Below are 12131 nucleotides of genomic sequence, written 5' to 3'. Positions count from 1 at the left end.
AAAATAATTCTGAAAGCAAATTTCACCCCGTCCCTCAGAAAATCAAGATTTGCAGACAAGGACGCACTCTCCAATTTTCCACGTGGCAGACCAGAGGTCGCTGCAAGCTCAGCCTCCAGATAAGCGAGACCAACGCAGTGACCACTGCTCCTGAACCTCACGGGAACAGAAGAAAGCTAAGGCCTCTCCTCCCTACTTATTTATACCCTGGTTTATGTAAAAAACACATGGAATACTGGGAACAGGGCCACTTTTTGGTTACAAACTGGTCACCAAGGAAGGTCTAGATTAAAACTACCACAGCCCTGCACAGGACGATTCCCAAGGGTCACACCATGAGCCAGAGAGGATCATCCAAACACTCCTTGAGCTCTGTCAGCCTTGGTGCTGTGCCCACTGCCCTGGGGAGCCTGTTCAGTGCCCAACCACCCTCTGGGGGAAGAACCTGTTTCCAAGATCCAGCCTAACCCTGCCCTGACACAACTCCAGGTCATTCCCTCAGTCCTGTCCCTGGTCCCCACAGAGCAGAGCTCAGGGCCTGCCCCTCCTCTGCCCCTGCCCAGGAAGTTGTGACTGCAGTGAGGTCTCCCCTCAGTCTCCTCTTCTCCAGATGAACACACCAAGTGCCCTCAGTGTCCTCACACCCCTTCAAATCCAGGCCCTTTCTCATCTCGCCCTCCTTTGGACACTCTCCAATGGCTCAATCTCTCCCTTCCATTGTGTCCCCCAAACTGCCCCAATCTTGCAGGTGAGGCCGCCCCAGGGCAGAGCAGAGCGGGACAATCCCCTCCCTGATGCCCCCAGCACAGGCTTGGCCCTCCTGGCTGCCAGGGCACTGCTGACTCAGGGACAACTGGCACCCACCAGCACCCCCAGGGCCCTTTCCCGGCACTGCTTCCCAGCCTCTCATTCCCAGGGTGTCCGTCCAGCCGGGGTTGCCCCATCCCAGGGCAGGATCCGGCCCTTCCCCCTGGGGAAGTTCTCAGGGCTCCTCCAGAGCCGGGAGGTCACTTTGCTGTCCCGGGGCTCCTTGGGGACCTCCCAGGGCTCGGTCCTGCGCAATCTCCTGGAATCAAAGGCTCTGTGGGGACACTGCAGGGCCATGTGGAGTCCAGGGGCCATTGGGACACTGGGGAAACTCATGGAATGAAGGGACCACTATTACACTGCTGAATGCCATGGAATCAAAGGAACCATTGTGACCCTGCAGGGCCTCCTGGAGCTGAAGGGACCATTGTGACACTGTCAAACCTGGCGGAATCAAGGGCCCAGTGAGACAGTGCAGGTCCTCAATGAACCCAAGGTAACATGGAAACCACAGAAACTCGTGGCATCAAGGGGTCACTGTGACACTTTGGAAACTCATGGAATAAAGGGGCAGTTGGGACACTGCAGGGCCTCAGGGAACCTTGTCTGTTGGGAAGCACAAAGAGATCTATGGGAGTGTTTCACTGACAACCAGGAGAATTTTGGAGAGGGACCTTTACACATGCAGATACTGATGTGTCCACACATCTCTACCTGGGTGTGGGTGTGAATTGACTGTGGTGTGAGTGTTGTTATTGGGAATATATAATTCAGTCACTGTGAAATTGTAGCAAATGCTATTGAATCACTTGATAAGTTTAATTTTCAATGATTATGTTCTACTAATCTCTATTTCCTCCTTACCTTTGTGTCCAAACCATTTGTACCCCTTGCCCTCCTGCATCCCAAGGCTCTCTGTAAATCATTCCCTTTCATAGAAAATATACATTTTTGTGACACCCACTTTAAAATTTTCCTACTTAGCAAAGCTACAAAAGAACTCCACTTAATTGTTGAAAGACATGATGACAATTAAAGGAAGGAAAATAATTTGTTTTTCTGTATTTTAATGAGCCCCACAGCGTGTTTAGAGACAAGTCCATTGTCCTCAGCTATGGAGAGAAGATTGAAGAAGCTGCTCAAGAAGTCAGAAGCCAAACTCCCAGTCCCTTGAAGCATTGCTGGGCCCCACTGAGGGCAGGCACTGACAAAGCCTCCCCAGGGACTCCTTAGAGCAGATCCTTGCAGGCCAGGAGTGCAGGCAGACAAAGGAAAGTTGCTTGTGGTGGCCTGAGGGGCAGAGGCAGCTGCCAGAGCCAAGGGCACAAAGGCCTGGGTGCCTTTGGGCCTTGCAGCCCTGCCAGAGCCCTTGGCCATCTCTGCTGCAGGCTGTGCTCCCCTGGCCCTGCTGCTCCTCTGGCCTTGCAGGCTGCACACACCCCTCCTGCTTTCCCACCCCCCTCCCAGCAGCATTTCTGGGCCCTCCCTGATGGCTCTGCTGTCCCCCAGCTCTGGCTGCTGCCATGTGCACTTGGCCTTCTTGGCTTGGATGCTGAGCCCCTGTGCCCCAGGACATCCCTGACAGAGCCCAGGCCCTTCTGCTGGGGGTCCCTGCAGAGCTGAGCAGATCCAGGTCACCTCCCATTGCTCTGCCAACCCCTTGGGGCTGCTCTGGGCCCTGCAGGTCCTTGCCCTGCTCCCAAGGGCTCTGGGGGTGCTTCATGGTCAGGGCTTGGGCTTTAGAGCTCAGGGTGGGGATTGGGCAGAACTTTGGGAGGTTTGTTGTTCTGCTGGCAGAGTCTGGTTCATGATTAGGGAAAGAGATTTTTGATCAGGAATGAAGCTCGGCTTTTCATGCTGGTATTACAGATGTTTCATCTCTCAGTGTTTTAGTACCCTCAGCATTACATGAAACTGTTTTTACCTCATCCAAATCTTTCCTCTTTCTTGGCCAAGCCCCTCTTTCCTTGCCCAAAATATCCAATTCCTTTTTGTCCCAGTTCCTCCTGATCTCCCCCAAACTTTAATCTGGGTGGGCTCAGCTTTGTGGTGACCCTGTGCAACCTCATGGAATCAAGGGGCAATTGTGGCACTGCAGGGAACCAGGGAGCCCTTGTGTCACTGTGGTGCCTCATGGAAACAAAGAAACCCTGGGACACAGTGGAACCTCATGAAATGAAGGGGCCACTGTGACACTACAGGCCCTTTTGGAGCCAAATGGACCTTGGGACACTGGGGAACCCAACAGAATCAAGGGGTCATTGTGACACCAAGGACACCTCATGGACTCAATGGACCACTGTGACACTCCAGGGCATTCTGGAGCCAAAGGATCCGGGGGACACTGAGCAGCCTGGAATCAAGGGGGCATTTTGACACTGCAGGGCCTCATGGAAACCAAACCAAATACAGGCTTGTCCAGGTCCTGAGGGTGATTCAGAAGGGAGGCAGCAGTGATTTCTCCCTACAAACCCACCACTCCAATGGTCTCTCCCTGCCCTGAAGGTTTCTGGCCACCAGCTGTAGCTGAGGTGCTTGGGCAGGGCCATGAGCAGGGGGTAGAACAAGGGCTGTGTCCAACTCTGCCAGGAGGGCTGTGCTGGGCAAGGAGGAGGAGGCTGCAGCAAACAGTGGCACTGCTGAGGTGAGAGGAGCAGGGGAGAGACCTTGTGCCTGCCCACGCTGGGCAGGAGCTGCCCCAGGATGGCAGCTCTGAAGCACTCCCAACATGTCCCTGGAAACAGCAGGGGAAGACTGGATCTAAAATCATGCTGGGAGTGCAAAGAGCAGGGGTGCCCTGGTGTCACTGCAGGAGAGTTCCAGCCCTGCAGCAAGGGCACAGAAGAAGTGACCCAGTCCATGCAGTGCCCTCAGAAGATGCCACAGCATCCTGTAGATGCTGTCAGGGAGGCCAGCTCTGCTTCACAAGTTCCCAGTGCCTGTCCCTGCCTGTGTTCAAAAGACTCCCACCCCCAGGACTGTGCTCAGAGAGCACTCAGGCCTTCCAGCCAGAAAGGGGCTCAGAAGGACAGTGTGGAAGTGGAAAGTGCAGCTCTGCAAAGCCCAAGCTCTGCTGCTCCCTGGCAGTGCTGCTGTGCTGGGATTTTTGTCCCCTTGCCCTTTGCAAATCCCCCCTGTCCTGCAGTGTGCTGTCCTTTAGGAACAGCTTAGAAAAAGGGTCTTGGACAAAATAGGCACTTAAGGGTTGTTTAAATACTCAGAGAGCATAATTTATCATTTATACATGTCTGGGTAAAATTCAGTGGGTGGAAACTAAATTACAAGTCAGATACATAATAATATTTCATCGTACAGAAAATTATTGCAAGAAGAACCCGATGACCTCCATGAAAACCTGAACAGAGAGGCTGGGCCATTAAGGAGTCTCCTTCTGAATGCTACACACCAGAAGACAAGCACTTTATTGCTCCTGAAAAGCATCCAGTCATCATTTTCCTTATGGCATCCCTGAGCTCCTGGTTCCTCAGGCTGTAGATGAGGGGGTTCAGAGCTGGAGGCACCACCGAGTACAGAACTGATAGGGCCAGATCCAGGGATGGGGAGGAGATGGAGGGGGGTTTCAGGTAGGCAAAGAATGAGGTGCTGAGGAACAGGGAGACCACGGCCAGGTGAGGGAGGCACGTGGAAAAGGCTTTGTGCCGTCCCTGCTGAGAGGGGATCCTCAGCACAGCCCGGAAGATTTGCACATAGGAGAAAATAATGAAAATGAAACAACCAAAGCCTAAACATGCACTAAACACAATAAGCCCAACTTCCCTGAGGTAGCCTGAGTGTGAGCAGGAGAGTATGAGGATCTGAGGGATTTCACAGAAGAACTGGCCCAGGGCATTGCCCTGGCACAGGGGCAGGGAAAATGTATTGGCTGTGTGCACCAGAGAATAGAGAAACCCAGTGGCCCAGGCAGCTGCTGCCATGTGGGCACAAGCTCTGCTGCCCAGGAGGGTCCCGTAGTGCAGGGGTTTGCAGATGGCAATGTAGCGATCGTAGCACATGATGGTGAGGAGAGAAACCTCTGTTGAGATGAAGAACAGAAAGAAAAAGGCCTGTGCGGCACATCCTGTGTAGGCGATGGTTGTGGTGTCCCAGAGGGAGTTGTGCATGGCTTTGGGCACAGTGGTGCAGATGCAGCCCAGGTCTGTGAGGGAGAGGTGCAGCAGGAAGAAGTCCCTGGGGGTGTGCAGGTGCTGGTCGCAGGCTACGGCGCTGAGGATGAGGCCGTTGCCCAGGAGGGCAGCCAGGGAGATGCCCAGGAAGAGCCAGAAGTGCAGCAGCTGCAGCTCCCGCCTGTCTGAGAATGCCAGGAGCAGGAACTGGGCTATGGAGCTGCTGTTGCACATTTGCTGCCTCTGGACATGGGGACCTGTTCAAGGAGGAAAGGACAGTGAGTTTGCAGGGCAGACTTCTCTGTGAAAAGCCAAAGCCCTTTCTCAGACACCCATCCCTGCTACTCAACACCTCCCCTTGACCATGGCCAGGTGTCCTTCCTTCACCTTGGTTGCTGGAGCCCTGATTTCTGCTGGCCAAGTGCTCTGTGAGGAGCAGAACCTCGGCCTGCAGGACACTGGGGAGTCATCCCTGCTGCCCCCAGTCAGTGCATGGGAACAGTGAGGGCAGGGCCAGTCCTGCTGTGGGAACTTTGACAAAGAATCTGCTCCTAAGGCAGAGCAGCTTGTCAGCAACAGCACTGCCAGGCTGCAGGAAGGGGGATGGCAGAAGGCAGAGGGAGAGATTCTGCTGCACTCAGGGAGAACAGAGAGGCCTGTGAGGCAGGAGGATTGTCTGAGGCCCAGGGCAGAGTGAGGGCAGCTGGTCTGTCCTTCTGTTCTGTGTCCAGCTGCCCTACACTGGCTCCTTTCTGAAACACAGTTCCAAGTTACACTCCTGTGTTACCCTGCAGAGCAGAGGGACCCACGGCAGAGAAATTGGCTCCCCCCTCTCCAAAGTCAGGCAGAGTCAGCTCATTCCCAGTCTCCCAGAGCCCAGAGGTCCCCAGAACACAGGGAGCTGGGACATCTCCTTGCTGTGCTCACACCTGCCCAGGAGGAGCCCCAGGGGCTGGGCCTGACTCTGCAGCTCAAGCTGCCATTGCCAGAGAGCCTGTCAGCAATGCCAGGAGCACCTGAGCAAGGCAAGGAGAGAAACAGCCGGGCCCTGAGGAAAGGCTTTCCCTTGCCAGCCCTGCACAGCCCCTCCCAGACAGCCCCAGGGCAGGACAGTCCCCCTCAGGCCCTGCTCAGCAGGAACTGGGCACAGGGCAGCAGAGATGCTCCTGCTCGAACCTGCCCAGCTGAGTTTCCATTCCCACCAAGCTGAGCCAGGGAAATGTGGGAGCAGAGATTCAGGACAGCAGAGACTCAAGCAGAAAAGCCCTGCCCCCAAGGTGCTCATGACAAGTCCCCTCTGAAATGACCTGGGCATGGCCTGGAGCTGTGAGAAGCCCTGAGGTGTGGAAAACACCCTCCAAAGCAGCTGGGCCCTCCACCACGGCTTCCCCCTTCCACCCACAGCTTCTCCCCAGAGCACCATCCAGAGCTCCCTGGGCAGCCTGAGAGATGATCCTGCAGGCAGACAGTTCCTTCCCTGCCACACAGACCCCTGGGCTGCAGGACCCTGCTCTGGAGGACAGCCCTGGGCACCCCTGGCTGCACCCCCCCCTTCAAACCCTGCTCCTTGAAGGAACTGTCCTGCCCTGTCCCTCTGATGCTGCAATAGGGAAGCCCTGCCCTGGAGCTCATCCTGCTTTTCTGCAACACAGAAATTCTGGGAGTCCTCCTAAAAGATCCTCCAGGCTGTGGGATGTGCCAGCTTTGGGAGATTCCTCCAGGCACACAAGCAACACTGTCCTGTGTGCACAGACTTACCATGGAGAGCTGTTAAAATCTCTCCCCCACTGAAGTTTCAGCTCACTGTCTTCCCAATCCAAATTCACTGTAATCTTTTCCTGCCTCGCTGCCCTCCCTCCCCTCAGTGCCTGCAGGCAGAGCCCTCAGCCCTGCTGGGCTGGGCTATGCAGAGGAGCTGCTCCTGGGCAGAGCTGTCTCTTTGAAGCTCTTCTTGGTTACCATGAGCTCCCTGTGTGCCAGGAGCCCGGCCCAGCTCAGCAGCACAGCAACAGCCCCAGGCATTTCATCACCCTCAAGGAGGGGGTGAAGGGGTTGGAGTTGTTTACATGAGACTCAGTCACTGAGAGGAAGTTCAAGCAACTTCTCAAGAAGTCCAAGTGAGATTGAAAGTTTCTTGCGGTGCTAATGAGTCTCACTGAGGGACACAACTGAGAACGTGTCCCCAGGTTCCACTTAGAGCAGAAAACTGCAGACAGGGATGACAAGGATGGACAAGCAAGGCAAAGGTGGCTCCGATGCTGAATAAACATTGACTTGTTTCCCGAATCCAAAAGACCAAGGCCTGACCCCCAGCCCCTGGGGAGGCAGATCCTGTCCCTGCCTCATTGCTCAGGGCTCTTCCTGGGGCACTGGGATGTGGGATGTGCAATGCCAAGGGCAGGACGATGGGGTGGCACCTGCCAGGCTGCTGAGCAGGGACAAGGAGGCCAGGAGGCCCCAGGGCTGCAAGGGCCACTTGTCTCCTCCTGGCCTCAGGGGCACAGCCAGCAGCCATGGCCAAAGGCCTGCAGAAGGTGGCTGTGTCAGGGCCTTTCAGCTTCTGCACAGGCCTCTCTGCTGTGCAGCCCAGGCTGTCCTAGGGTGTCCATGCCCTGCCCCTTTCCCTGCAGGCTGTCGTCATTCCCCGGCTGCCCCACCTGGCTGGCTCTTCCTGCACTGACATCTCTGCATCCTCCCTGGCTCTTCCTGCACACACAAAGCCTTGGGCTCATCCAGACTCCTCCTGGCTGATGTGTGGCACCACAGCACTGCCCTCAGAGTGAAAATCTTTTCTGTTCTTGCCAGCCTGGACCTCCACAGCTGCACTTGGCATTAGTTCTTTATTTCTCCTGCTGTTTTCTGCTACCACAAAACCATCCTCCCTCTTTGAAGTGACTCTGCAAGCACTCCCAGGGTTCTTCTCTGTTGTCCTCTGTCTGCACACCACTGAACACACGACTCCTTTGCCCCTGTAGAGTGGTTGTGTGTTTGTGGCCTTGAAACCCCTGCCTAGGAAACCCCAAGGTCTCTGCAGATGAACACATGGTGCTCACAGTCTAAGACAATTACAGGGATACATTTAACCAAGGCCTGTAGTGGCACAACATGGGGCAATGGTATTAACTTAAATAGGGGAGTTTAAATTGGATAAAATTAAGAAATACTTACCAATGAGGCTGGTAAGAACTGCGGTAGCAGAGGATGTCCCATCCCTGGATTTGTCCAAGGTCAGGAACTTTGAGCAGCCTGAATTAGTGAAGATGTCACTCTCCATGTCCAGGAGCATGGACGACATGAGCTTTTATCTCCCTTCCAAGCCAAACCATTCAGTGATACTTTAGTCTAATATCCCAAACTTCTTTCCAAAGAATTTCTATTGCTGGGACATGAATTGCCATGCTTTTGGAGAAGCCATTGGAAACCCAAAAGGTGAAAAATCAATTCAAATAAAGTTCCAACATCTCTGTGTGAGAGTATCACCAAATGGGTCAATGGCATAGACTGTCAGGATGACCTAGCCAGTTGAAGATGGGGGATTCTTTTAAAGGTTTGAGCCTTATGATGGGCAATATTTGGGGACTGTGCAAGGTTTGCTGTGGGATCTCTAGGGAAGAACCAAAGGAAGGGAAATGGTTGGATCACGGTGTTTTGTGAAGGGATTGGTGTGAGAACACAGAGAGAAAATGGGATGAAAAAGCTGGTCATGGTAAACAGGAGGATGCTCAAGACACTTCACAGTCCATGCCCTGACACTGATCCCCACTGCCTGTCCTGTTTTCTTAATAACTCCATTGCCAAGAAGTTTCTGTAGGGGAAGGACCTCTCTGCTCCTGGCACATATTTTGGCACAAGTTGCAGCCCCTGCAGCAGGAGCCACAAATAGTCAGATCTTGTGTTCTTTAGGGGCCCAGAATCTGCCCAGACTGGGGGGTGGGTGTGTTGGAAGCACAAAACAGTGAAGAAAATGAAAAACTAACCACACAGATGGAGGGGTTTGTCCCCCGGCCCTCCCCAGAAGGGACACCTTTCAGGAAGTGTCGTGGCCTTGGCTGTGCTGAGTGTTGAGCCGGGCAATGCAGCTTGTGATTGCAGTGGCACTGTCAGGGCTCTGCAGAGCTCCTCTGAGTTCCTGCCTTTGTCCCCAGCAATGCCAGAGAGCTGCAGGGGCTGCATTCAATGCCTTGTGCTCTTGGTGAGCCCGCCTGGCTCTTGGGAATGGGAGCAGGCCTGGAGTTCCCAGACTGTTCCTGCCTCCAAGGTGGGGCCTGCAGTGTCATGTTTGCAGCATTCCATTGGCACAGTGGGCAGGATGGCCATGGATCCATTCCTGCACAAACACAATCGTGCTCCATCCCAGGCAGGGATACAATGGGCCCACCAATGTTAGAAGGAGAAGAACAAGGCAGTTTGGGCACTGTGGAACCCCATGGAACCAAAGGAACCCCATGGGACATGGCAAGCCTCATGGAATAAAGAGCACATTGGGACCCTGCAGCCCCTCCTGGAACCAAAGGGAGTCTGGGACGTGGCAGGGCCTGATGGGAACAAAGGGACTGTGGACACTGCCAAAACTCAGGGAGACAAGGGAACCCCAGCACACTGTGGAATCTGCTGGAATCCAGAGGCCATTGGAATCCCCTGGGGCCTCCTGGAACCAAAGGGAACAGGTGACACTGTGGAACCTCATGGCATCAAAAGGATACTGGGACTTTGTGGAACGTCAGTGAATCAAGAGGCCACTGTGACATCACAGAACCTTTGGGAACCAAAGGTGACCAACTGGACATTGTGGAATCTCATGGAATCAAGGGGCCATTGTGACATTTTGGGAGTTCACAGAATCCAGGGGCCATTCTGATTCTGCAAGGCCTTATGGAGTCAAAGGGACCATTGGGACACTGTGGAACCTCATGGGATCAAAGGGCCAATGTGACACTGGGGAAAATGATGGAATCAGTGGGTCATTGTCACACTGCAAGGCCTTATGGAGCCAAGGAAAGCTGGAAACCGTGCAAGTTTATGGAATCAAGGAGCCATTGTCGCACTGCGGAGCCTCAAGGAATAAAAGATCCAATCTTGGCCTCAGATTTTGTCAACAAATTTAATTTAAGGAATTCCAGAAGTGTTAGTGAACCACTTTTTTCCCACAGGCTTTAATGATTGGCAAAATATTTATATAAAATGAATCATTAATTCTTAGAAATAATCAGACAAAAGACCTTTATCAGAATTATTTTCTTTACACTAAAAAGGCTAAAACTACTGGTAGTGCATTATAAGATAGGATAGTGCAGTATACTGAGGCAGTTCTTCAAACAATTATGTTAAAGCCAGCAAAAAGAAATATTTATTACATAGAGATCTGATGTCACTCACCCAGACCAACAGTCCTGGGGAGATTTCTTTTGCTCAACCTTGAGGAGTGTCCTTGCAGGGCATCCCCAGCCAAGGCAGGAATCTCCACACATACACCCCAAGAAGGGCTCTGTTAGAAGAAGCTGCCTGTAGGAAAGGGGACTGGACTGCTCTGGTATGAAGGGACTGACTGCTCCTCACAAATGTCCAGGCCAGTTACCAGCTTCTCTGTCACATCCTTGTCCACCCTCTGGGGGAAGAACCTTTTCCCAAGATCCAACCTAACCCTGGCCTGACACAATTCCAGGCCATTCCCTCAGTGCTGTCCCTGGAAGGAGAAGAACAAGGCAGTTTTGGCACTGTGGAACCCCATGGAACCAAAGGAACTCTGGGACATAGCAGAACCTCATGGAAGAAAGAGCACATTGTGACCCTGCAGCCCCTCCTGGAACCAAAGGGAGTCTGGGACGTGGCAGGGCCTGATGGAAACAAAGGAACCTGATGGGAACAAAGGAACCCTGGACACTGCCAAAAACTCAGGGAGACAAGGGAACCCCAGGGCACTGTGGAATCTCCTGGAATCCAGGGGCCATTGGAATCCACTGGGGCCTCCTGGAACTAAAGGGAACGTGTGACACTGTAGAACCTCATGGGATCAAAAGGACCCTGGGACTTTGTGGAATGTCAGGGAATCAAGGGGCCACTGTGACATCACAGAACCTTCTGGAACCAAAGGGAACCAATGGGACATTGTGGAATCTCATGGAATCAAGGGGCCATTGTGACACTGTGGAACCTCACAGAATCCAGGGACCATTCTGATTCTGCAAGGCCTTCTGGAGTCAAAGGGACCATTGGGACACTGTGGAACCTCATGGGATCAAGGGGCCCTTGTGACACTGGGGAAAATGATGGAATCAGTGGGCCATTGTCACACTGCAGGGCCTTATGGAGCCAATGAAAGCTGTAAACAGTGCAAACTCATGGAATCAAGGAGCCATTGTTGCACTTCGGAGCCTCAAGGAATAAGAAATCCAATCTTGGCCTCAGATTTTGTCAACAAATTATATTTCAGGAATTCTAGAAGTGTGATTGAACCACTTTTGTCCCACAGGTTTTAATGATTGGCAAAAGAAGAATATTTATAAAAAAATGAATCATTTCTTCTTACAAATGATCAGAAAAAAGATCTTAGAATTATTTACTGCACACTAGAAAGGCTAAACTACTGGTAGTGCATTATAAGATAGGATAGTGCAGTATACTGAAGCAATTCTTGAAACAATTATGTTAAAGCCAGCAAAAAGAAATAATTATTACATAGAAATCTGATGTCACTCACCCAGACCAACGGTCATGGGGAGATTTCTTTTGTTCAACCTTGAGGAGTGTCCTTGGAGGGCGTCCCCAGCCAAGGCAGGAATCTCCACACATACACCTCAAGAAGGGCTCTGTTAGAAGAATCTGCCTTTAGGAAAGGGGACTGGACTGCTCTGGTATGAAGGGACTGACTGCTCCTCACAAATGTCCAGGCCAGTTACCAGCTTCTCTGTCACATCCCTGTCCACCCTCTGGGGGAAGAACCTTTTTCCAAGATCCGACCTAACCCTGGCCTGACACAACTCCAGGCCATTCCCTCAGTGCTGTCCCTGGTCCCCCCAGAGCACAGCTCAGGGCCTGCCCCTCCTCTGCCCCTGCCCAGGGAGTTGTGACTGCAGTGAGGTCTCCCCTCCTCAAGAGCCAGGAGGTCACTTTGCTGTCCCGGGGGCTCCATGGGGACCTCCCAGGGCTCGTCCTGCGCAATCTCCTGCAATCAAAAGCTCCGTGGGGACACTGCAGGGCCAT

At 53.0% G+C, this 12131-nt stretch overlaps 1 protein-coding gene across 1 annotated transcript; it reads right to left on the bottom strand.

Annotated features, from left to right (window-relative positions):
• Positions 1-4259: 4259 nt before the first annotated feature.
• On the bottom strand, positions 4260-8217 carry LOC126635178 (olfactory receptor 14J1-like; the record flags this gene model as incomplete). Its single annotated transcript, XM_050306138.1, has 2 exons — positions 8100-8217; positions 4260-5188 (listed from the first exon to the last, which is right to left on the bottom strand). Coding segments are annotated over exons 1-2 (1047 nt in total), but the record flags the coding sequence as incomplete, so codon positions are not given.
• Between the last annotated feature and the right edge of the window lie 3914 nt (positions 8218-12131).

Source organism: Myiozetetes cayanensis, unplaced genomic scaffold (assembly GCF_022539395.1).
Source record: "Myiozetetes cayanensis isolate MyiCay16 unplaced genomic scaffold, myiCay2020 scf1129, whole genome shotgun sequence".
NCBI lineage: Eukaryota > Metazoa > Chordata > Aves > Passeriformes > Tyrannidae > Myiozetetes > Myiozetetes cayanensis.
The sequence above is the reverse complement of the archived record's forward strand: the minus strand, read 5'-3'. Positions and strand labels throughout refer to the sequence as shown.